Source organism: Nematostella vectensis, chromosome 6 (genome assembly GCF_932526225.1).
Source record: "Nematostella vectensis chromosome 6, jaNemVect1.1, whole genome shotgun sequence".
NCBI classification, from domain to species: Eukaryota; Metazoa; Cnidaria; class Anthozoa; order Actiniaria; family Edwardsiidae; genus Nematostella; species Nematostella vectensis.
This window is the reverse complement of record NC_064039.1, coordinates 15,522,042-15,548,308: the sequence shown is the minus strand read 5'-3', so window position 1 is coordinate 15,548,308 and position 26,267 is coordinate 15,522,042. Positions and strand designations below refer to the sequence as shown.

Genomic DNA, 26,267 nt, shown 5'->3' with positions numbered 1-26,267 from the left:
CTGGAACCCTTTTACCATATTTGGTAAGCGGCAAATTCGAATTTCACTCAGGAAGAATGTCGGAAAACGAAATAACATCTTTGTGAATCCGCGTAAAAATATGCCACGAAAACACGGTCTAATCAAAACCTATGGCCGACATAAGTTCCGTGCTGTCAAAACGGAGCTCTGGACTTCACCTGAGGACAGCATTTGCTCTCCAGTTTCAAAGAAAGATCGGAAATCTTTGGATTCTAGTCCAACGATTTTTGCTCCAAACTCATGTTGGTTAGTTTTGAATTTGTCGGCCATTCTTATACATAAATATAATGACTATTATTGCGTTTATAAGATAAGTTAAAGGTTTTTTCACTCTTTAATCATTTTCTCTTTTTTAGGAAAAAAACTGTTAATACTAAAATTGCGAGGGCCGAATCATCTGAATCGAATACACATTCTAAGCAACTCGTCTACACAAATGGCAAGGAAAACACAACAGACTCTTTTGCCATTTCCTCATCCAAGCTTGCAAATAGAAAAAGTAGGAATCCTCTACAAGATAAAGACTTCAATTCCTTAAAGGACTCTAGGATAAATGGCCTTTCCGTTGATAGTGACCTTGCGAGTAATGATGGAGAGGTTTGGTTTTCTGAGCTTGATATTTCAAAGGATTTGTCAATGGTTTTATCGTGTTATGGCAAGAGTACCGGCATTAGTAACAGCGTGGTTAATGATTCCTTGGATGGAAGTAGTCAACTGAAAACAAGCTCACGATTGAGTAACTGTTATGTCATACCTGAATCTCCAGGAATTGTAAAAGGCACTGCGTCTTCGGCTGGTAATACAAGACGAGAAGACAAGTCGCTCAGTTTTATTAAGGACAGAAAGAGTTTGGAATCACCTTTGATATTCCCACAAGTTAAACTGGGTGACATATCTACTAGTCCAAAAGCTGTTCCAAATGAGACCTCTACGCCAATCATCCGAGCTAACTCACGCAATTGTCAGTTTGTAACTAGCCGAGGGAGAAGAAAGAACACTACAAGAAAGCCCCCGAAGAATTCTGACTCCTGGTCTGAATGTCAGGTGTTGCTTCAACCTGTAAAGATTACGCCATCACAATTTGAAGCCGCAAGAAGACTTAGCCAAAAGAGTTCTACTTCAAGCTCTAAGATTGGGGAATCAGTCACTAACAACTCATCCATAGATAGTTTAAACAGTCAAGAAAAAATAAGTGACCATTCATTTTTAAGCCAGTCACCCCTGTCTGATTCTGGCTCTGTACATGGCTCTAGTATTGAGAGCGATGTCTCTACACATGAAATTGATTCGAACGCAGAAAATCTAGCCATAGCGGACAAGGAAAATCTGCATAAGGGGAGTGGAGATAATTTGTCTGCACTAGAAGAAATCATATTGAAATCAGAGAATGAGTTTCCACTCATAGGAAGGACAGGCTCTGGAAGCAGCATAAGTAAATACACTGGTCCACTCATGGAGTGTGTTGTATCACTAGAAAAGCTACAACTGGATGATGAATGTCTTAGTTCTGTAGCAAGAAGGTTGTCAACTGAGAGTACTGCATCTACTACTGATTCAAGTGTTGCTAGCTTGCCGCCTGGAACACCGCCAAAGAACCAGAAATCCCATTTATCACTCTTGGTAAGTACACAAAGTATTTCTTGTCTAACCCAGATTAAGGAATGCCTCGTGACGGGTGAATATTTAACAACAATATAGCAATTTAAGAGGCTTTGAGACTTCTAAATAATAATTCATATTACAGCTTTACACTAATGCAACTGGGAGTGATAAATATTTGCATTAAAAAATGCCATACAGTATTATTGAACATCAAACTCTTTTGAGTATTTCTTCTGCTCACAGAAGGGGGCACAATACAGAACAGGGGGGGGGTAGTATTTTCAGCATACATTCTTATCTTGATAATAATACTGTTAACTCCCTGCAAGCAGACACTGTGTCTGTTAGCAGGACTTGCAGGAATCTGTGGGAATATAGTACTGTACTTCTATTGAAAAGAGGGAATCAGAGCAAAGATGTGACTGTACACAGACAAACATAATGAATTCTATACTTGTCTGTCTAACTTAATTGGCCATTACAAGTTGGGAAGAACTGAAATTTATAAGACTATTTTAGATAACCAATGAAAACCTGTATGAAGTAGGAGTTATTAAATTTGAAAAAAAAAAAAAATGATAAGTGATACCTGTATGAAGTAGGAGTTATTAGATTTGAAAAAAAAACTGATAGGTGATTATCACTGCATTAGGATGCCCTTACACCATGTGGCACCTGGAAAGAGCCTGCCGAGAAAGTCCAGCAAAACCAGCTTTCTCCTTATGAAAAGATTCTTCTTGAATGCGAACAGGAGGAGCCCGTGACGTTTGCATCATACTTCGAGTCTAGGTACTGTATGATGAGTAATGCAAGACATGCAAGAGACATGCAAGTCATATATTGAAAGATGATACAGTCAACTGCACAGAGCCATTAATATAAATACTGTATAGTAAATTAAATACTACAGACTGTGCTACATATTTTATCTGCAAAGAAAAACAATCATGTCTTCATTTTATGGGAGTAGTACAAGGTCTATCAATTGTAACCGAGCAGGACAATGTCTGTGTAACAAGTGTTTTAGTCCATATTTAGTCCCCCGTTACTTGCACCTGTACTGTACATATTCTTGTATGATTTCCTGTCACTGTCCCTCACATCATTCTAACAAATAGCTATAAACAATCTCTTATTTACTTCACAGCATTCTAAAAAAGTGTGTCAAAATTGGGGAAGGTGTCTATGGCGAGGTGTTTAAGACCACAAATGCCTTTAAACAATCAATCGCACTTAAGGTAACTGCTCTTAAATTTATTAAATATATACTCAAGCATTGTTTATTATTTTTCCTTGAGCTATTTTTTAGTACTACCTTTAAGAAAAGGTCTGGTATCAATAGGAATCCTTGCAATTTGATACCCTGGGTTCCACAGGCTCAATATCCACTTTACCCACCATGCTAGGGGGGGTGGGGTGCTTCTACCCACAATGCTAGGGGGGTGAGGTGCTTTTACCCACCATGCTAGGGGTAGTGGGGTGCTTCTACCCAGCATGCTAGGGGGGTGGGGTGCTTCTACCCACCATGCTAGGGGGGGTGGGGTGCTTCTACCCACCATGCTAGGGGGAGTAGGGTGCTTCTACCCACAATGCTAGGGGGGTGAGGTGCTTTTACCCACCATGCTAGGGGGGTGGGGTGCTTCTACCCAGCATGCTAGGGGGGGTGGGTACTTCTACCCAGCATGCTAGGGGGTGGGGTGCTTCTACCCACCATGCTAGGGGGAGGGGTGCTTCTACCCACAATGCTAGGGGGTGAGGTGCTTCTACCCACAATGCTAGGGGGAGGGGTGCTTCTACCCACAATGCTAGGGGGGTGGGGTGCTTCTACCCACCATGCTAGGGGGTGGGGTGCTCCTACCCACCATGCTAGGGGGGTGGGGTGCTTCTACCCCCATGCTAGGGGGGTGCTTCTACCCACCATGCTAGGGGGGGTGGGGTGCTTCTACCCACCATGCTAGGAGGGTGGGGTGCTTCTACCCAGCATGCTAGGGGGGTGGGGTGCTTCTACCCACCATGCTAGGGGGGTGGGGTGCTTCTACCCACCATGCTAGGGGGGGTGGGGTGCTTCTACCCACCATGTTGGGGGGTGGGGTGCTTTTACCCAGCATGCTAGGGGAGTGGGGTGCTTCTACCCAGCATGCTAGGGGGGGGTGCTTCTACCTACCATGCTAGGGGGAGTGGGGTGCTTCTACCCAGCATGCTAGGGGGAGTGGGGTGCTTTTACCCAGCATGCTAGGGAGAGTGGGGTGCTTCTACCCAGCATACTAGGGGGGTAGGGTGCTTCTACCCAGCATGCTAGGGGTGTGGTGGGATGCTTCTACCCAGCATGCTAGGGGGGTGGGGTGCTTCTACCCACAATGCTAGGGGGTGGGGTGCTTCTACCCAGCATGCTAGGGGGGTGGGGTGCTTCTACCCACCATGCTAGGGGGGTGGGGTGCTTCTACCCACCATGCTAGGGGGGTGGGGTGCTTCTACCCACCATGCTAGGTTGGTGGGGTGCTTCTACCCACCATGCTAGGGGGGGGGGGGGTGCTTCTACCCACCATGCTAGGGGGAGTGGGGTGCTTTTACCCAGCATGCTAGGGGGAGTGGGGTGCTTCTACCCACCATGCTAGGGGGGTGGGGTGCTTCTACCCAGCATGCTAGGGGGGGTGGGGTGCTTCTACCCACCATGCTAGGGGGGTGGGGTGCTTCTACCCAGCATGCTAGGGGGTGGGGTGCTTCTACCCACCATGCTAGGGGGGTGGGGTGCTTCTACCCAGCATGCTAGGGGGTGGGGTGCTTCTACCCACCATGCTAGGGGGGTGGGGTGCTTCTACCCAGCATGCTAGGGGGGGTGGGGTGCTTATACCCAGCATGCTAGGGGGTGGGGTGCTTCTACCCACCATGCTAGGGGGGTGGGGTGCTTCTACCCAACATGCTAGGGGGGGTGGGGTGCTTCTACCCACCATGCTAGGGGGAGTGGGGTGCTTTTACCCACCATGCTAGGGGGGGTGGGGTGCTTTTACCCAGCATGCTAGGGGAGTGGGGTGCTTCTACCCAGCATGCTAGGGGGAGTGGGGTGCTTTTACCCAGCATGCTAGGGAGAGTGGGGTGCTTCTACCCAGCATGCTAGGGGGGTAGGGTGCTTCTACCCAGCATGCTAGGGGTGTGGTGGGATGCTTCTACCCAGCATGCTAGGGGGGTGGGGTGCTTCTACACAGCATGCTAGGGGGGGTGGGGTGCTTCTACACAGCATGCTAGGGGGGTGGGGTGCTTCTACCCACCATGCTAGGGGGGTGGGGTGCTTCTACCCACCATGCTAGGGGGGGTGGGGTACTTTTACCCACCATGCTAGGGGGGTGGGGTACTTTTACCCACCATGCTAGGGGGAGTGGGGTACTTTTACCCAGCATGCTAGGGGGGTGGGGTGCTTCTACCCAGCATGCTAGGGGGTGGGGTGCTTCTACCCAGCATGCTAGGGGGGTGGGGTGCTTCTACCCAACATGCTAGGGGGGTGAGGTGCTTCTACCCAGCATGCTAGGGGGTGGGGTGCTTCTACCCACCATGCTAGGGGGTGGGGTGCTTCTACCCACCATGCTAGGGGGTGGGGTGCTTCTACCCAGCATGCTAGGGGGTGGGGTGCTTCTACCCAGCATGCTAGGGGGGTGGGGTGCTTCTACCCAGCATGCTAGGGGGTGTGGTGCTTCTACCCAGCATGCTAGGGGGGTGGGGTGCTTCTACCCACAATGCTAGGGGGTGGGGTGCTTCTACCCATCATGCTAGGGGGTGGGGTGCTTCTACCCAGCATGCTAGGGGGGTGGGGTGCTTCTACCCATCATGCTAGGGGGTGGGGTGCTTCTACCCAGCATGCTAGGGGGGTGGGGTGCTTCTACCCAGCATGCTAGGGGGTGGGGTGCTTCTACCCAACATGCTAGGGGGGTGGGGTGCTTCTACCCACCATGCTAGGGGGTGGGGTGCTTCTACCCATCATGCTAGGGGGTGGAGTGCTTCTACCCAGCATGCTAGGGGGTGGGGTGCTTCTACACAGCATGCTAGGGGGGGTGGGGTGCTTCTACCCAGCATGCTAGGGGGTGGGGTGCTTCTACCCAGCATGCTAGGGGGTGGGGTGCTTCTACCCAGCATGCTAGGGGGTGGGGTGCTTCTACCCAGCATGCTAGGGGGTGGGGTGCTTCTACCCAGCATGCTAGGGGGTGGGGTGCTTCTACCCAGCATGCTAGGGGGTGGGGTGCTTCTACCCACCATGCTAGGGGGGGTGGGGTGCTTCTACCCAGCATACTAGGGGGGTGGGGTGCTTCTACCCAGCATGCTAGGGGGGTGGGGTGCTTCGCTCAAAAATCTCTCTCGGATTCTCGCTTTGAACTTGCCCAAATATACTCAAGCAAAGAAAACAGAAAAACAAAACCACAGAATACATGTAGGGCGCATTCATTAGTTGCCAAATATTGTCCTTTTATATATACCTACCTACCTACCTACCTACCTACCTACCTACCTACATACATACATACATACATACATACATACATACATACATACATACATACATACATACATACATACATACATACATACATACATACATACATACATACATACATACATACATACATACATACATACATACATACATACAGATAGATAGATTTTATTCATGGCACCTTATAAAACATTTACATCGGCGTAAATCCACAAATAATATGTTTTTCTTACTTTGCCCTCTGCATTTTTTTTTCTTGTTTCGAATGATTAGGTGACGTCACCGTACGTAATCATCAAGCTTCACATTTCTTGCCTTCATACATTCAAAAATATGTTTCGCTAAGCGCCGATTCACGTTTTCATTCCGGCTCAATCCCATAATTCTGACGAAGTTATTTTCTTTGTTGGCATGGTGTCTAACATTGATACCTGCATGCGTTTTAAGGAAATCAGTAAATTATCCCGATCATCTTTATAGGCCGGACATTCTAACAGAAAATGCTCTTCATCCTCCACTTTACCTGTCTGGTATACTAAGCATTTTCTTTCGTTAGGTTTTTTATATGGCTTTTCATACCTTCCAGTTTCAGTTGCTAGCTTATGATTGCTTAGCCTGAATTTAGTAAGGGCAATCCTATGGTCAATATTTTTTACGTCCGTTAGATAATCTTCTAAATTGTGGGACAGTTTAAACTTTCTGAGCGTACGCAATTTGTTCTTGGTCTTTTCTGTTGTCATTTTGAATAGAGCTAAGCCATGTCTGTTGTTCAATGTCATAAAGCCTTTGTTGAAGAAAACTGTAAGTTTCTTCGGGAGTGTTTGTGTCAGTCAACCAAATATCGCTCCTACCCGCAAGGTCTAGTATTTGTTTAATTTTTCTATGCCAAAAGTTCTTGTTTTCATAATTAGATATGGTAGCGAATGCTTTGCGGGAGAGTTTTTCGTTATTCCCATTTTTGTTTGAAAGTTTAAGCCAAAGTTTGATCGCTCTACACTTTGCTTTTGTTCTGAGAGGGAATCGTCCTAATTCAGCCCTACACGCGTTCGAGCTACAGTATCGGTTTACGCCGAGAAGCCATTTTAGAAACTTGGTGTGGACCATCTCTATTGGATCTTTTTCTAACTTTCCCTTGTAGTCCGCTCCCCATATTTCACTTCCATAAAGTAGGATTGGTTGTATCAAGGTGTCAAAAAGGCGGAGAGTTAGTTTGATATCTTGTCTGAAGTGCTCTCCCATTTCTTTTCTTAACTTGAACATCGCTTTTAATGCTACTTTTTTGAGCTCCTCCTTAGCCAAATTAAAATTTCCATAAGGGCAAAAATGGAGTCCAAGGTACTTATAACTTTTGACATTTTCTATTTTATAAGTTCCGTAAAAGATTCTGTAATTATTGATAGTTTTCCCGGTGTTATTAAAAATCATTACTTTTGTTTTATCTAGATTGATGGATAGTTCGGATGCTTTGCAATATTCTTCGAGGCTGTTCAGATATTCTTGCAGGCCCTTTGCTGATTTTGATAGGATAACTAAGTCGTCGGCATAGAGAATGCAACTTAATGGCACACCGTTTAGGTCAATATCATTTCGGTATTTTTCATTTAGTTTTTCTGGGAGGTCGCTCAAGTAAAAATTAAACAACGTTGGCGAAATCATACAGCCTTGTTTCACGCCTGCGTAGAATCGAAAGGATTCAGTTATGGAGCTTCCAATTTTTACGGAAGACTTGTCATTTGAGTACATTGATTGGATTATGTCGAGGAAACGCCCAGTAACACCTACTGCTTTCAGTTTTTCAGATAGTTTCGCCCTAGGAACGCAGTCAAATGCTTTACTAAAGTCCACGTAGCACGCAAACAGGAAATTGTTTGTTTTTTGGGGTTTCGCTTTGACATGCTTGTCAATTAGTGACTTTAGAGCGAAAATGCTGTCTATTGTTCCTTGCTCTTTCCTAAAACCACATTGTTCTGTTTTCAAAATGCCCTTCTCCGTTAGGTAATTGTATAATCTTTCGTTCATGATTGACATAAAAACTTTGCCTAACGTTGACAAAAGTGTTACGCCCCTGTAGTTTTCAGGTTTCGATGGATCTTCCTTCTTATGGATCGGGACTATTAAACCGTAACTCCACATTGTGGGGTAAACCCCAGAGTTTAATATTTTTTTGAAAAGGTTAACGAGATAACTTTCCAAAATCGTTTTGCTGCACTTTAGAAATTCGTTCAATATGTTGTCCGCGCCTGGTGCCTTCCCAGATTTTAGTTTTTCTATGGCTTATATAATTTCTTCCTCGCTTATTCTGTAGTCCAGGGGCCCCTCCCGATAGTTCCCATGATCTATTCGTCCGTTTTGCTTGGGCTGTGCTTCATTTGTTGCATTCAAATTTTTGAAGTGCTGAAAAAATTTTCCCGCATTTTCAGTCTCAATTGGGGACGCTTTTGTTGACTTACCGATGTGGAAACAGTTTTTCAACTGTCTCCATAAAGACTTAGAATTTCTAAAGTCGATATTATTGATTATGTTCGCGTAATGATTTTCTTTTTTTCTTTTGCACATTTTTTTAAAGATTCTCCTTTTCCGATTCAGAGTATCTCTTAAAGAATGATTGTTTGGTTCTTTCGAGATTCGGTATCCAAGCGAGCGAATGTTTTCTTTTTCTGTTTTACATTTATCGTCAAACCATGGTTTGTTGTTTTGATTGTTTACCGTTTTTGTGTTTTGATACTTCATGCCCGCCGCCTCGCATGCCTCTTTAAGCGCTTGCGTAAATTGAGCGGTCATTGTCTCTGTGCTATTGTTTTTAAGTGCGTCGCTTAGTTTTTGTTGCATATCATTAGAAACTAAAATCTCTTTCAATTTCTCCTGTATTCCGTCCTTCCAGATAAGTTTTTTGAATTTACTTAATCCTTCATTTTGGTCTGTCCTCTCTGCCTCTGCACCCTTTGATGGGCTCCGGACAGATAAAGCATAAGATAGAGAGCAATGATCAGTTAGATGTGGCTCCAGAGGTTTGACAATAAAATAGTTAATGCTATTCATGATATTATTTGAAGTAATCACATAATCTACAACGCTAATTCCATTATATTTGAAACATGTTTTTCTTCCCTCGAGATCCCCAACTGATCTTCCGTTCAGAATTCTGAGATTGAAAGCCGTACAAATCTCTATAAGATTTTTCCCTCGGCTATCTGTCGTGTTTACGTCTTGAGAATTTCTGCGATTTGTTGTATCTGTCTCATAATCTTCTGGACATACATACATACACACGCACGCACGCACGAACGCACACACACACACACATACATACATACATAGATATTTGTCCTTCTTATTATCCTTTTTTTATATATATTGAATGCTATATCTTAAATTCAATATTTCCATTGCAGATAGTTCCTATAAATGGTGACATTCCAGTAAATGGGGAGCCACAGAAATCATATGAAGAAATTATGCCAGAAATAGTTATCTCTAAGTAAGTTTGTATGATGGATTCACAGATTTACAGTTATCTTGGGGAAACAAACCATTTGTTTGTTTTTATAAAATTGGTATTTTTGAAAAGTTTTTTTTTTTCACCAGGGAGCTAAGTGCTTTGAATAACACTTCAGAGGTGAGTTATGTTTTTATTCCCAATGTTGAAAATTTGCATATACATAGTGCATATACAATTTGCATATTCAAATATACATATTTCTAATATTTTGCGTTTTAGATGGAATTTGCTGAGAACTCCACGCCAAATTTCATAGATGTCCATAGGTAAAAAACACAGTGACTTCAATTTGCTATTGAAGGGGTGTTTTCTTGACAACTGGGTGTTGTATTCTTGTATGCATTTATTTTCTAGCATGCATCTGTGCAGAGAGCACAGATTTACCTAAAAAAGTTTGGTTACACCAAGTGCAAGATTTTGAGAAATTTTTCAGTAAATGTAAACAAATTTTGGCATTCCAGAACTTCCATAAATCTTAAAAAAAAACCCTGAAAGAGTTGTCACTCTAGGCATTCTTAACACTCATTTAAGAGAATGGACTCTGTTTGCTTTGTACCAGATTGCCAAAAATGTCCTGGTCGAGGCTAGGTTACCCCTATAATACCAAATCAGCCGCCAAAGCCTTTGGTGTAGAGGGGTATGAAGTTGTTGGAAGTGATCGGGTATGAATTAGAGATGGGCTACTAGAAGCTTGGGGTGGAGGGGGGGGGGGTGTTTCAATTCCTCCAAAACACGGCTGATAATGTGCACAAGCCTAAGGCCAAACACTCACCCAACCATAGACAAAGACTTGACATAATGCTCAAATAGACTTAATGCTCAAGCAGACATAATGCTCAAATAGACATAATGCTCAAATAGACATAATGCTCAAGCAGACATAATGCTCAAACAGACATAATGCTGAAACAGACATAATGCTCAAACAGACATAATGCTCAAACAGACATAATGCTCAAACAGGCATAATGCTCAAACAGGCATAATGCTCAAATAGACATAATGCTCAAGCAGACATAATGCTCAAACAGGCATAATGCTCAAACAGACATAATGCTCAAACAGACATAATGCTCAAATAGACATAATGCTCAAACAGACATAATGCTCAAACAGACATAATGCTCAAACAGACATAATGCTCAAACAGACATAATGCTCAAATAGACATAATGCTCAAACAGACATAATGCTCAAATAGGCAGACGCAAAACGTGAGCGTACAAGCCTTGGACGGAAATGGAATAAACATCTGATTTAAATGTACTATAAATTCTGAGTTCATTATAATGCTATAAAACTATAATAATACAAATAAATTTCGAGATGTTTGAATAGTTATAGTGGATTCATAACAAGATCAACCCAACGGAATTTCGTTATATCTCATAGGCATAATTCTTGAAACCCGATTTTATTACTTTTTTTTAGAAGGGATGTTATATTTTGTTTTTGTACTACGGTCACTTCTTTCCAAATTTCTACCTTCGATAAATCTCAATAATTCTGCAATCAGTTTGGATTTAACCTAGAATTTACAATGAACTCGCAATTTATGTTACTTCTTTTATTAGTATTTAAAAAAATTAGAAAGATCGCGGAAATAATGATTGGAAATTTTGAATATAAAATTATACCTTGTTTCTTATTTGGAGGATATATGGGGCGGGTGTTTTGACAAACCTTCGTACGGTTTGACAAGCTTCTAGTGGTCCGTCCCCAATAGGTGACTAGCATGTCTGCACGTGCTGCAAGAAGAGGGGTGGATCATGCAAGAGGAGGGGTGGATCATGCAAGAGGAGGGGTGGATCATGCAAGACGGGGGGTTGATCATGCAAGAGGAGGGGTTGATCATGCAAGAAGAGGGGTGGATCATGCAAGAGGAGGGGTGGATCATGCAAGAGGGGGGGTTGATCATGCAAGAGGGGGGGTTGATCATGCAAGAGGGGGGGTGGATCATACAAGAGGAGGGGTTGATCATGCAAGAGGAGGGGTGGATCATGCAAGAGGGGTGGATCATGCAAGAGGGGGGGTTGATCATGCAAGAGGAGGGGTTGATCATGCAAGAGGAGGGGTGGATCATACAAGAGGAGGGTTGATCATGCAAGAGGGGTTGATCATGCAAGAGAGGTTGATCATGCAAGAGGGGTTGATCATGCAAGAGGGGTGGATCATGCAAGAGGAGGGGTGGATCATGCAAGAAGAGGGGTTGATCATGCAAGAGGAGGGGTGGATCATGCAAGAAGAGGGGTGGATCATGCAAGAAGAGGGGTTGATCATGCAAGAGGAGGGGTTGATCATGCAAGAGGAGGGGTGGATCATGCAAGAGGGGTGGATCATGCAAGAGGGGGGGTTGATCATGCAAGAGGAGGGGTGGATCATGCAAGAGGGGTGGATCATGCAAGAGGAGGGGTGGATCATGCAAGAGGAGGGGTTGATCATGCAAGAGGAGGGGTGGATCATGCAAGAAGAGGGGTTGATCATGCAAGAGGAGGGGTGGATCATGCAAGAGGAGGGGTGGATCATGCAAGAGAGGGGGGGTTGATCATGCAAGAGGGGGGGTTGATCATGCAAGAGGGGGGGTGGATCATACAAGAGGAGGGGTTGATCATGCAAGAGGAGGGGTTGATCATGCAAGAGGAGGGGTTGATCATGCAAGAGGAGGGGTGGATCATGCAAGAGGGGTGGATCATGCAAGAGGGGGGGTTGATCATGCAAGAGGGGGGGTTGATCATGCAAGAGGGGGGGTGGATCATACAAGAGGAGGGGTTGATCATGCAAGAGGAGGGGTTGATCATGCAAGAGGGGTTGATCATGCAAGAGGGGTTGATCATGCAAGAGGGGTTGATCATGCAAGAGGGGTTGATCATGCAAGAGGGATTGATCATGCAAGAGGGGTTGATCATGCAAGAGGGGTGGATCATGCAAGAGGAGGGGTTGATCATGCAAGAGGAGGGGTGGATCATGCAAGAAGAGGGGTGGATCATGCAAGAAGAGGGGTTGATCATGCAAGAGGAGGGGTTGATCATGCAAGAGGAGGGGTGGATCATGCAAGAGGGGTGGATCATGCAAGAGGGGGGGTTGATCATGCAAGAGGAGGGGTGGATCATGCAAGAGGCGTGGATCATGCAAGAGGAGGGGTGGATCATGCAAGAGGAGGGGTTGATCATGCAAGAGGAGGGGTGGATCATGCAAGAAGAGGGGTTGATCATGCAAGAGGAGGGGTGGATCATGCAAGAAGAGGGGTGGATCATGCAAGAAGAGGGGTTGATCATGCAAGAGGAGGGGTTGATCATGCAAGAGGAGGGGTGGATCATGCAAGAGGGGTGGATCATGCAAGAGGAGGGGTTGATCATGCAAGAGGGGGGGTTGATCATGCAAGAGGGGGGGTTGATCATGCAAGAGGAGGGGTGGATCATGCAAGAGGAGGGGTTGATCATGCAAGAGGGGGGTTGATCATGCAAGAGGGGGGGTTGATCATGCAAGAGGAGGGGTGGATCATACAAGAGGAGGGGTTGATCATGCAAGAGGAGGGGTTGATCATGCAAGAAGAGGGGTTGATCATGCAAGAGGAGGGGTTGATCATGCAAGAGCTGCTTTAGAGGGGTTAATCATGCAAGAGGGGTTGATCATACAAGAGGGGGGGTTGATCATGCAAGAGGAGGGTAGATCATGCAAGAGGGGGGGTTGATCATGCAAGAGGAGGGGTTGATCATGCAAGAGGAGGGGTGGATCATGCAAGAGGAGGGGTGGATCATACAAGAGGAGGGGTGGATCATGCAAGAGGAGGGGTGGATCATACAAGAGGGGGGGTTGATCATGCAAGAGGAGGGTGGATCATGCAAGAGGGGGGTTGATCATGCAAGAGGAGGGGTGGATCATACAAGAGGAGGGGTGGATCATACAAGAGGGGGGTGTTGATCATGCAAGAGGAGGGTGGATCATGCAAGATGGGGGGTTGATCATGCAAGAGGAGGGGTTGATCATGCAAGAGGAGGGGTGGATCATGCAAAAGGGGTGGATCATGCAAGAGGAGGGGTGGATCATACAAGAGGAGGGGTTGATCATGCAAGAGGAGGGGTGGATCATGCAAGAGGGGGGGTTGATCATGCAAGAGGAGCGTGGATCATGCAAGAGGGGGGTTGATCATGCAAGAGGAGGGGTGGATCATACAAGAGGAGGGGTGGATCATACAAGAAGGGGGGTTGATCATGCAAGAGGAGGGTGGATCATGCAAGAGGGGGGTTGATCATGCAAAAGGAGGGGTTGATCATGCAAGAGGAGGGGTGGATCATGCAAGAGGGGTGGATCATACAAGAGGGGGGGGTTGATCATGCAAGAGGAGGGTAGATCATGCAAGAGGGGGGGTTGATCATGCAAGAGGAGGGGTGGATCATACAAGAGGGGGGGGTTGATCATGCAAGAGGAGGGTGGATCATGCAAGAGGGGGGGTTGATCATGCAAGAGGAGGGGTGGATCATGCAAGAGGGGGGTTGATCATGCAAGAGAAGGGGTGGATCATACAAGAGGAGGGGTGGATCATGCAAGAGGAGGGGTTGATCATGCAAGAGGAGGGGTTGATCATGCAAGAGGAGGGGTTTATCATGCAAGAGAAAGGGTGGATCATACAAGAGGAGGGGTTAATCATACAAGAGGAGGGGTTGATCATGCAAGAGGAGGGGTGGATCATGCAAGAGGGGTGGATCATGCAAGAGGAGGGGTAGATCATACAAGAGGAGGGGTGATCATCCAAGAGGAGGGGTGGATCATACAAGAGGGGGGGGGGGTTGATCATGCAAGAGGAGAGTGGATCATACAAGAGGAGGGGTTGATCATGCAAGAGGAGGGTGGATCATGCAAGAGGAGGGGTGGATCATACAAGAGGGGGGTTGATCATGCAAGAGGAGGGTAGATCATGCAAGAGGGGGGGTTGATCATGCAAGAGGAGGGGTTGATCATGCAAGAGGAGGGGTGGATCATGCAAGAGGGGTGGATCATGCAAGAGGAGGGGTTGATCATACAAGAGGAGGGGTTTATCATGCAAGAGGAGGGGTGGATCATGCAAGAGGGGGGTTGATCATGCAAGAGGAGGGGTTTATCATGCAAGAGAAGGGGTGGATCATGCAAGAGGAGGGGTGGATCATGCAAGAGGAGGGGTGGATCATACAAGAGGGGGGGTTGATCATGCAAGAGGAGGGTGGATCATGCAAGAGGAGGGTGGATCATGCAAGAGGGGGTTGATCATGCAAGAGGAGGGGTGGATCATACAAGAGGAGGGGTGGATCATACAAGAGGGGGGTGTTGATCATGCAAGAGGAGGGTGGATCATGCAAGATGGGGGGTTGATCATGCAAGAGGAGGGGTTGATCATGCAAGAGGAGGGGTGGATCATGCAAAAGGGGTGGATCATGCAAGAGGAGGGGTGGATCATACAAGAGGAGGGGTTGATCATGCAAGAGGAGGGGTGGATCATGCAAGAGGGGGGGTTGATCATGCAAGAGGAGGGTGGATCATGCAAGAGGGGGGTTGATCATGCAAGAGGAGGGGTGGATCATACAAGAGGAGGGGTGGATCATACAAGAGGGGGGTGTTGATCATGCAAGAGGAGGGTGGATCATTCAAGATGGGGGGTTGATCATGCAAGAGGAGGGGTTGATCATGCAAGAGGAGGGGTGGATCATGCAAAAGGGGTTGATCATGCAAGAGGAGGGGTTGATCATGCTAGAGGAGGGGTTTATCATGCAAGAGAAGGGGTGGATCATGCAAGAGGAGGGGTGGATCATGCAAGAGATGGGGTGGATCATGCAAGAGGAGGGGTTAATCATACAAGAGGAGGGGTTGATCATGCAGGAGGAGGGGTTGATCATGCAAGAGGAGGGGTGGATCATGCAAGAGGAGGGGTGGATCATGCAAGAGGAGGGGTTGATCATGCAAGAGGAGGGGTGGATCATGCAAGAGGAGGGGTTAATCATACAAGAGGAGGGGTTGATCATGCAAGAGGAGGGGTGGATCATGCAAGAGGGGTGGATCATGCAAGAGGAGGGGTAGATCATACAAGAGGAGGGGTGATCATCCAAGAGGAGGGGTGGATCATACAAGAGGGGGGGGTTGATCATGCAAGAGGAGGGTGGATCATACAAGAGGAGGGGTTGATCATGCAAGAGGAGGGTGGATCATGCAAGAGGAGGGGTGGATCATACAAGAGGGGGGGTTGATCATGCAAGAGGAGGGTAGATCATGCAAGAGGGGGGGTTGATCATGCAAGAGGAGGGGTTGATCATGCAAGAGGAGGGGTGGATCATGCAAGAGGGGTGGATCATGCAAGAGGAGGGGTTGATCATACAAGAGGAGGGGTTTATCATGCAAGAGGAGGGGTGGATCATGCAAGAGGGGGGTTGATCATGCAAGAGGAGGGGTTTATCATGCAAGAGAAGGGGTGGATCATGCAAGAGGAGGGGTGGATCATACAAGAGGAGGGGTGGATCATGCAAGAGGAGGGGTGGATCATACAAGAGGGGGGGTTGATCATGCAAGAGGAGGGGTTGATCATGCAAGAGGAGGGGTGGATCATGCAAGAGGGGTGGATCATGCAAGAGGAGGGGTAGATCATACAAGAGGAGGGGTGATCATCCAAGAGGAGGGGTGGATCATACAAGAGGGGGGGGGGGTTGATCATGCAAGAGGAGGGTGGATCATACAAGAGGAGGGGTTGATCATGCAAGAGGAGGGTGGATCATGCAAGAGGAGGGGTGGATCATACAAGAGGGGGGGTTGATCATGCAAGAGGAGGGTAGATCATGCAAGAGGGGGGGTTGATCATGCAAGAGGAGGGGTTGATCATGCAAGAGGAGGGGTGGATCATGCAAGAGGAGGGGTGGATCATGCAAGAGGAGGGGTTGATCATACAAGAGGAGGGGTTTATCATGCAAGAGGAGGGGTGGATCATGCAAGAGGGGGGTTGATCATGCAAGAGGAGGGGTTTATCATGCAAGAGAAGGGGTGGATCATGCAAGAGGAGGGGTGGATCATGCAAGAGGAGGGGTGGATCATACAAGAGGAGGGGTGGATCATGCAAGAGGAGGGGTGGATCATACAAGAGGGGGGGTTGATCATGCAAGAGGAGGGTGGATCATGCAAGAGGGGGGTTGATCATGCAAGAGGAGGGGTGGATCATACAAGAGGAGGGGTGGATCATACAAGAGGGGGGTGTTGATCATGCAAGAGGAGGGTGGATCATGCAAGATGGGGGGTTGATCATGCAAGAGGAGGGGTTGATCATGCAAGAGGAGGGGTTGATCATGCAAGAGGAGGGGTGGATCATGCAAAAGGGGTGGATCATGCAAGAGGAGGGGTGGATCATGCAAGAGGAGGGGTGGATCATGCAAGAGGAGGGGTGGATCATGCAAGAGGAGCGTGGATCATGCAAGAGGGGGGTTGATCATGCAAGAGGAGGGGTGGATCATACAAGAGGAGGGGTGGATCATACAAGAAGGGGGGTTGATCATGCAAGAGGAGGGTGGATCATGCAAGAGGGGGGTTGATCATGCAAAAGGAGGGGTTGATCATGCAAGAGGAGGGGTGGATCATGCAAGAGGGGTGGATCATACAAGAGGGGGGGGTTGATCATGCAAGAGGAGGGTAGATCATGCAAGAGGGGGGGTTGATCATGCAAGAGGAGGGGTGGATCATACAAGAGGGGGGGGGTTGATCATGCAAGAGGAGGGTGGATCATGCAAGAGGGGGGGTTGATCATGCAAGAGGAGGGGTGGATCATGCAAGAGGGGGGGTTGATCATGCAAGAGAAGGGGTGGATCATACAAGAGGAGGGGTGGATCATGCAAGAGGAGGGGTTGATCATGCAAGAGGAGGGGTTGATTATGCAAGAGGAGGGGTTTATCATGCAAGAGAAGGGGTGGATCATACAAGAGGAGGGGTTAATCATACAAGAGGAGGGGTTGATCATGCAAGAGGAGGGGTGGATCATGCAAGAGGGGTGGATCATGCAAGAGGAGGGGTAGATCATACAAGAGGAGGGGTGATCATCCAAGAGGAGGGGTGGATCATACAAGAGGGGGGGGGTTGATCATGCAAGAGGAGGGTGGATCATACAAGAGGAGGGGTTGATCATGCAAGAGGAGGGTGGATCATGCAAGAGGAGGGGTGGATCATACAAGAGGGGGGGTTGATCATGCAAGAGGAGGGTAGATCATGCAAGAGGGGGGGTTGATCATGCAAGAGGAGGGGTTGATCATGCAAGAGGAGGGGTGGATCATGCAAGAGGGGTGGATCATGCAAGAGGAGGGGTTGATCATACAAGAGGAGTGGTTTATCATGCAAGAGGAGGGGTGGATCATGCAAGAGGGGGGTTGATCATGCAAGAGGAGGGGTTTATCATGCAAGAGAAGGGGTGGATCATGCAAGAGGAGGGGTGGATCATACAAGAGGAGGGGTTGATCATGCAAGAGGAGGGGTGGATCATACAAGAGGAGGGGTGGATCATGCAAGAGGAGGGGTTGATCATGCAAGAGGAGGGGTTGATCATGCAAGAGGAGGGGTGGATCATACAAGAGGGGGGTTGATCATGCAAGAGGAGGGTGGATCATGCAAGAGGGGGGTTGATCATGCAAGAGGAGGGGTGGATCATACAAGAGGAGGGGTGGATCATACAAGAGGGGGGTGTTGATCATGCAAGAGGAGGGTGGATCATGCAAGATGGGGGGTTGATCATGCAAGAGGAGGGGTTGATCATGCAAGAGGAGGGGTGGATCATGCAAAAGGGGTGGATCATGCAAGAGGAGGGGTGGATCATACAAGAGGAGGGGTTGATCATGCAAGAGGAGGGGTGGATCATGCAAGAGGGGGGGTTGATCATGCAAGAGGAGGGTGGATCATGCAAGAGGGGGGTTGATCATGCAAGAGGAGGGGTGGATCATACAAGAGGAGGGGTAAATCATACAAGAGGGGGGTGTTGATCATGCAAGAGGAGGGTGGATCATGCAAGATGGGGGGTTGATCATGCAAGAGGAGGGGTTGATCATGCAAGAGGAGGGGTGGATCATGCAAAAGAGGTTGATCATGCAAGAGGAGGGGTTGATCATGCTAGAGGAGGGGTTTATCATGCAAGAGAAGGGGTGGATCATGCAAGAGGAGGGGTGGATCATGCAAGAGATGGGGTGGATCATGCAAGAGGAGGGGTTAATCATACAAGAGGAGGGGTTGATCATGCAGGAGGAGGGGTTGATCATGCAAGAGGAGGGGTGGATCATGCAAGAGGAGGGGTGGATCATGCAAGAGGAGGGGTTGATCATGCAAGAGGAGGGGTGGATCATGCAAGAGGAGGGGTGGATCATGCAAGAGAAGGGGTTGATCATGCAAGAGGAGGGTGGATCATGCAAGAGGAGGGGTTAATCATACAAGAGGAGGGGTGGATCATGCAGGAGGAGGGGTTGATCATGCAAGAGGAGGGGTGGATCATGCAAGAGGAGGGGTGGATCATGCAAGAGGAGGGGTTGATCATGCAAGAGGAGGGGTGGATCATGCAAGAGGAGGGGTGGATCATGCAAGAGGAGGGGTGGATCATGCAAGAGAAGGGGTTGATCATGCAAGAGGAGGGTGGATCATGCAAGAGGAGGGGTTAATCATACAAGAGGAGGGGTGGATCATGCAGGAGGAGGGGTTGATCATGCAAGAGGAGGGGTGGATCATGCAAGAGGAGGGGTGGATCATGCAAGAGGAGGGGTGGATCATGCAAAAGGGGTGGATCATGCAAGAGGAGGGGTGGATGATGCAAGAGGAGGGGTGGATGATGCAAGAGGAGGGGTGGATGATGCAAGAGGAGGGGTGGATGATGCAAGAGGAGGGGTGGATCATGAAAGAGGAGGGGTGGATCATGCAAGAGGTGCAATTCTCTTTGCAGGGTGAGCCTCGTGAGGGACCGCTATCCGCCTCAACTTCTGAAAGAGTGGGACAGATGGGACAAGAAGCACGAATCAGAAAACGATCGTCCAGGTATAGATATTCTACCGTCCAGGTATAGATATTCTACCGTCCAGGTATAGATATTCTACCGTCCAGGTATATATATTCTACCGTCCAGGTATATATATTCTACCGTCCAGGTATATATATTCTACTGTCCAGGTATATATATTCTACCTTGCTCTTCTAGCACCACGACCGTCCAGGTATATATATTCTACCGTCCAGGTATATATATTCTACCGTCCAGGTATATATATTCTACCGTCCAGGTATATATATTCTACCGTCCAGGTATATATATTCTACCGTCCAGGTATATATATTCTACCATCCAGGTATATATATTCTACCGTCCAGGTATATATATTCTACCGTCCAGGTATATATATTCTACCTTGCTCTTCTAGCACCACGACCGTCCAGGTATATATATTCTACCGTCCAGGTATATATATTCTACCGTCCAGGTATATATATTCTACCGTCCAGGTATATATATTCTACCGTCCAGGTATATATATTCTACCGTCCAGGTATATATATTCTACCGTCCAGGTATATATATTCTACCGTCCAGGTATATATATTCTACCGTCCAGGTATATATATTCTACCGTCCAGGTATATATATTCTACCATCCAGGTATATATATTCTACCATCCAGGTATATATATTCTACCATCCAGGTATATATATTCTACCGTCCAGGTATATATATTCTACCGTCCAGGTATATATATTCTACCGTCCAGGTATATATATTCTACCATCCAGGTATATATATTCTACCATCCAGGTATATATATTCTACCGTCCAGGTATATATATTCTACCGTCCAGGTATATATATTCTACCGTCCAGGTATATATATTCTACTGTCCAGGTATATATATTCTACCGTCCAGGTATATATATTCTACCGTCCAGGTATATATATTCTACCGTCCAGGTATATATATTCTACCATCCAGGTATATATATTCTACCATCCAGGTATATATATTCTACCGTCCAGGTATATATATTCTACCGTCCAGGTATATATATTCTACTGTCCAGGTATATATATTCTACCATCCAGGTATATATATTCTACCATCCAGGTATAGATATTCTACCGTCCAGGTATATATATTCTACCTTCCTCTGCTAGCACTTAGGCGTCTGGGTAGACAGTGTCCTCACGTGACATTCAGTGATCTGGGAACAGATCGTTCGATCCACTTTGGAAATACCATAATCCGGCGTTCTCAATCTGGTTTGAGTAGATCGATGTTATCGTGCGTTTTCTCTGTCAGATTACTTCCCCGATGACCAGTATTTCATCATCTTCGAGTACGCCAACGGGGGCGAGGACCTGGAGCGCTTCCGCTTCCGGTCTCTACCGGAAGCAGTCAGCGTTTTGCATCAGATCGCGGTCTCGCTCGCCGTGGCGGAACGCGCGCTGCAGTTTGAGCACCGCGATCTTCACTGGGGTAACGTGCTGATAGCCCGCAAGGCGGAGAAGCAACTCGTCTACATGCTGGACGGGGAGAGATGGACTGTGGAGTCTCGTGGTTTGTGCGTCAGTCTTATCGACTTTACCTTGTCCAGGCTTCGAAAAGGTAAGTAGGCGTCAGCGAGACTGTAGTTTATAGTTACCGTAATGATTCAAATATGCAACCGGGGCGCTAAATAATGATAGTCTGTTACCAAAACATACTCTTATATTTTGACATCAAACAATCAATTATAATCACACTTTTTTCTATTTCTCCAATGTGTTTTATTTCAGTGAAAAAAAATGTTTTTTCTCCGTATTCAAAAAGATACGCGTACACACGAAGTGCATTCGAATCGTATTGGCGTCCAAACGATTACGCTGTGACGATTGACCCCTGCTACTGCGCATGCACAACGCGGATCGAATTCTATGCGCATGCGTTATCAGTGATAGCAACCGCCATGTTTTTTTGTTTGATTTATGCAAATAAAGCGCGAATAATATCAGTGACGTTACCTTATTCGATAACCTCCGTTTCCACCGTTCACACGCAATACGAAAAGCCTCCGTTTTTCCACTCTGGTGAGCGTTCTAACAATCTCTGTTCGCTTCGGTGGACGAAGAAAAAGTACTAAAACATACAGTCGATAGATAAACATGTTATAGACTTCGTCATGTAGAAGTGCCATTGGAAGCTTGACTATCATGCTAATAAAAGCTTTTAGAAGGTAGTTGCTAATTCATAGCTCATAAACCCAAGAACACGATTTTTTTTAGTAAATTGGCCTTTTATTTCCGAGAATTATGTTTTATCGAAATAAAAAAAAGATGAATATTCGGTTATTGGCTGATCTTCTATTTGATAGCAATTATTAAAATCGCGCCTTGAAAACATGGTCACGTAGATCGGAACAACTATACGTGAACAAGTCCACAGACTAAAACAACTCACGTGAGATGCTAAGTTGGTCGCCTTCATGTGGCCTTACTGTGGTTTTCAATAGCCTGCGAACTCTCTCGACAATTGCCAACAGCTGAATGGCCTTCTGGCTGACGTCATTCAAATTCTTTGAAGCATTCTCATTGACCAGTACTGAAGTGGTTTCCAATCCCCGCTAGGCGCATGCGCAGATCCATGTGATGGGTTGCGCGGCCATCCAACCTTAATGTTGATGAATTTCTGGTACATTTTTGCTGTTATCTATCCCATTTGCAGTTTGCCGTTCCTAACGTAAAAACTTGCAAATGAACGATTGTTTCATCTTTATTTGCATGTATTTACATTTGGTACGGCACATGGAAAGAATTGCATTTAAACTAGGCCTAAGAGTCCCAGTTGTCAAGTATAAAAAAGCATCGATTTCCATCTGCTGATTTAAAAAATCATTTGCAACACTTTCGATTGAATTTGGTTAATTCAATATAAAACTTTTTAAGAGGGTTGTTTTTTCGCATATTTTCGTCTTCCACTATTGACATAAACACGTGAATCTAAAAAGCTCATCCCTCCACAAAACCCTCAATTTCGATCCCAAGCTTTGTGCCCGTGGACATTTATGTATGTAATTGACGTCACTCAGTTACCCATATATCCAAATTTTATTTTATTATTACACATGATAATATATAATGGTAGTCAATAATGGTCGGGCAATGCAGTATCAACAACAACAACAATAAAAATAAGATTATGTATCGTTCTAAAGCGGTTAAAACAGTTGCCATTTCCGCAAGAAATCCCATTAAACTTTAAAATAAATGCCAACAATATAGGATATAAGATGATAAAACGATAATAGTCAAACTTTTAGAGCGTTGAGTAGGGCGTCCTGCCATGCGATCTTCATACACGATCTCCGCGCCAAGAGGTAACAGTGGCCATCGTCTTTATGCCAATCCATATTCTTTTCTGTACCATTGTAAGATCTCGCAGTTTTTGCCCCCGTCTCTATCATATTCTTCATCTATATTTTTCCCATTGTTTGTTGGCTTTTTTTCGGAAACAAGGCCACCCGGTATTTTGATGGAAAATACTCTGCGAAGAATTCCAAAGCGTATGTAAGCCCCGTATCAGTACTGTTCTGTTCAGTCGTATCATAACGTGTTTTGCGTAAATCATGGAACCCCTCTTGGAATAAAGCTCTGAATTGTTTTACCAGCTCCAATGTTTCATTGTATCTTGTTGATTTCTCCCACACGTTCTGCCCCATGGTCTTGCTCGTCGTTCTGTAGTTTCTATATGTGGACCATCCCTGCTCGCTCAACCATACCATCCTTAGTTTTGGACAGGTCTTGTATTTGCTAGCTTGTTTCTATGCTCGTCTGTGTGGATTGACTTGTAATAAGCCCAGTCGAGCCCTCTTATGCGCGGGCTGGTTGCCTACTCTGCACGTGAGGAAGGCGTTAGGGCAATGCTCGTCGCGTGCATCACGACCAACTGCTTTTAAAACTAAATAAGCGCGATGATTGCGTGATAGAAACTTCCTTTCTACCGCAAATGTCGACATTCTTGTTCACGTTTATTCTAATTTTTTGTCTCCAATCGTTCCCTCGTTTGGATCCTCCTCAAGTGGATCTTATTCTAGTTTTAAAACTAAAGTTCTAAATAAGCGTGATGATTGGGTGATAAAAGCCTCCCTTCTACCGCACGTGTCGACATTCTAATTCACGTTTATTCACATCTTTACCCTCCAACTTTCCCTCTTTAGGATCCTCCTTAACTGAGTCTAATTCTGCTCTTTGTGACTATTGTGTCAAAGAATTGGAACAATATTCTATGCTTCTCAATTGACTGTCTATTTCATAATTTTCCTCAGTTCACCTTCCTCTATTTGTTGCCTAATTTGGATTACGCTAGAGATAAAGCTAATCTTAAGTACCCGATATTGTACTAAGTGCAAAGGCAAAAACGATTAAAATATGAGATGAATTTGTCACGAGGACTTGCTTCCCTGAAGGATAAGATCTACAAGTACCTCTTGAGCTCAATGGTTATAGCACTTGAATCAAAGTATCAAGAACAAACTTCAAGCAACGACGACGTAAAAGAACGTGACCAAAAATGCTTTTGTTCTTAGCGCTCAATAAACGAGTTTCTATTGAATCAACTCGTTTTTGTCCTTCCATCCTTCCAAGATCTTGTGTTTGCCAGCGAATAAAGATACTCTTTTTGTTTTATGTAAGAACGCATCACTCAAAGGAAAAAAAAAAAAACTGCAATCTGAGCCACGGCAATGTTCTTAAAATTTAGTCTTGGCGTTCTTATATAAAAAAAGAAGAGTATGTTTGAATCTACAGCGCAAATGTTCTCGTCCTGGAATTTTCGCGACATTACTTGAATACTGTAGCGAAGGTGGTAGAATTCAACACTAGAAAGATTCGTCTTAGTGAAATGATAATTGTTCCTGTTAAACACTTGTTGTTCTGATCATTATTGCAGAGGGCGTGACAGTGTTTTGCGATTTATCAGAAGACGAGTCGATGTTTACGGGTCAAGGAGATTACCAGTTTGACATCTATCGCAAGATGAGGGTCCATAATAGGTGAGGGTCAGTTGAGTACTAGTAATAGGTAACTACTACCTAGGTCAGATCCAACAAGAAATCTCCCTTTACTGCAAAGGCATTAAAAAATCCCTTTTTGTTCTTTCAGGGATGGTCAGGTTTTTATCAGAAACCCCCCCCCCCCCCCCTCTTAAAAATTATGTCCACTTTTACGGATTTTGCACCCCCTCAAGGAAAATTCTGGGTACGACCTGTATGGTATGCATCCCTTGCCCCCCCCCCCCCCCCCCCCCCCCGCCCGCCTCACTCCACCATGTGAGTCCTCCCTTGTTGTTCTCTGGCATAGCCGCTGCAATTTCTTTGTTTATTTTGTCTTGAATTCGCCAATCAAAAAGTCGCATGATTTCTTAGTGCAAGTCACCCCTTTCGATGCTTGTAATAGGGCCTGTAGCGCGTGTCAAATTGAACTCAAAGGTGCCCAATACATAGATTTGTTACAGAAGTATTAGCCCCTTTATTACATGATGATTTGTCGTGCTCGGTAACACCCTTTAGGCTCTTCTTTACTGCATTAACTAACTGTGTTTGCTTTGATAGGGACGACTGGGCAGCCTATAAACCGTACTCAAATGTACTTTGGTTGCACTACCTAACTGACAAGATCCTAAATAATAAGGAATACCCTAACAGGAATAAAACACTTGAGAAAAAGCTGAAGTGTGTTCAACAAACTCTCACAGATTACCAGTCAGCTCAAGAGGTAGTTCATGACGGCGTATTTGACTTGGAATAATCCACCAATAAGGAAGGGTCATAGGGTTTGTCATGACCATTGCAAAATAGTATCAAGTAAGCTTATGTAAGCGCTACAGAATCCAGCTGGCCTGTCACCAGTCACCTCAAAAGGTAGTTTTAACTACTTTGTATCTAACCTGGAATAATCCAAAGTGTCTTATAGCATGTGGAAGAAATGCCAAGTAAAGGAGTAAGCAATAGTTTTTGAGACAAGCTGGTAAATTAGTGAAGTTTTGCAATTGGGGCAATTCTCAAACATTGTTTATAGCGTAATATAATTTAAAAGAATGAAGTAGTCCATGGTGCGAAATCAATAGGAACAATAGGCCAATTTTGTACATAGTGTTCACCTTTGCATAATATACATGGCAAAATTTTATAGAAACAGACACATTATTTGTGTCTCAAAAATGGCTGTAAATGGTTTGGAAGGAAAACAGTTGAAATATACCAGAGTCCATTTCAGGGTGCTTTTGTTTTTGGAGGCTGCTATGCTTGTGAAGAGGGTTACGATTTTTTTAGCGTTGATTTGGGGTTGGGGCCTTATTTTTTTGAACAGGTATTCTGATAAACTTCCGAGCTACTTGAAAGTCTGGAATTTCAAAATTTATATGGGGAAGACCTGATCCCATACAAAATAGATAAATAAATGTGATGCGCTTTCTGTTTAAGTTTTCATGACTTGTGTTTCACTGGTGTTGAAAACCATTATCCCCTAAAGTGTGGTTTCTACTTTTTTTTCATCTTTTGCAGTTTTGGTTTTATTAACTTTCATCACTGAATTTGCAATTAAAAATTCATCTTAAATTCCCCTCCCTACTAACTCCTCAAATTGGTGGTATGAAAAAATATGTAAATAAGATTTCAGTTGGTAAGGATATAATGATGCTATTTTCCATTT

At 45.6% G+C, this 26,267-nt stretch overlaps 1 protein-coding gene and 1 long non-coding RNA gene across 3 annotated transcripts; one reads left to right on the top strand and one right to left on the bottom strand.

Moving 5' to 3' along the window:
- LOC5502014 lies at positions 1 to 25,831 on the top strand. 2 transcript variants are annotated; one of them, XM_048728994.1, is made up of 11 exons: positions 1 to 249; positions 378 to 1,641; positions 2,276 to 2,412; positions 2,771 to 2,861; positions 9,496 to 9,581; positions 9,689 to 9,719; positions 9,822 to 9,868; positions 19,519 to 19,610; positions 20,884 to 21,189; positions 24,508 to 24,610; positions 25,169 to 25,831. In XM_048728994.1, exons 1-11 carry the CDS (start codon positions 101 to 103, stop codon positions 25,362 to 25,364), a joined length of 2,502 nt encoding a protein of 833 aa, XP_048584951.1. In that variant the 5' UTR covers positions 1 to 100; the 3' UTR covers positions 25,365 to 25,831. The 2 variants fall into 2 exon arrangements, with proteins under 2 accessions (XP_048584951.1, XP_001623237.2); XM_001623187.3 differs by having other exon boundaries at positions 5 to 267.
- On the bottom strand, positions 21,349 to 22,155 carry LOC116609458. The gene is made up of 2 exons (XR_004292959.2): positions 22,021 to 22,155; positions 21,349 to 21,699 (listed from the first exon to the last, which is right to left on the bottom strand). It is a non-coding gene; the product is annotated as an uncharacterized LOC116609458 (long non-coding RNA).
- Positions 25,832 to 26,267: the final 436 nt, after the last annotated feature.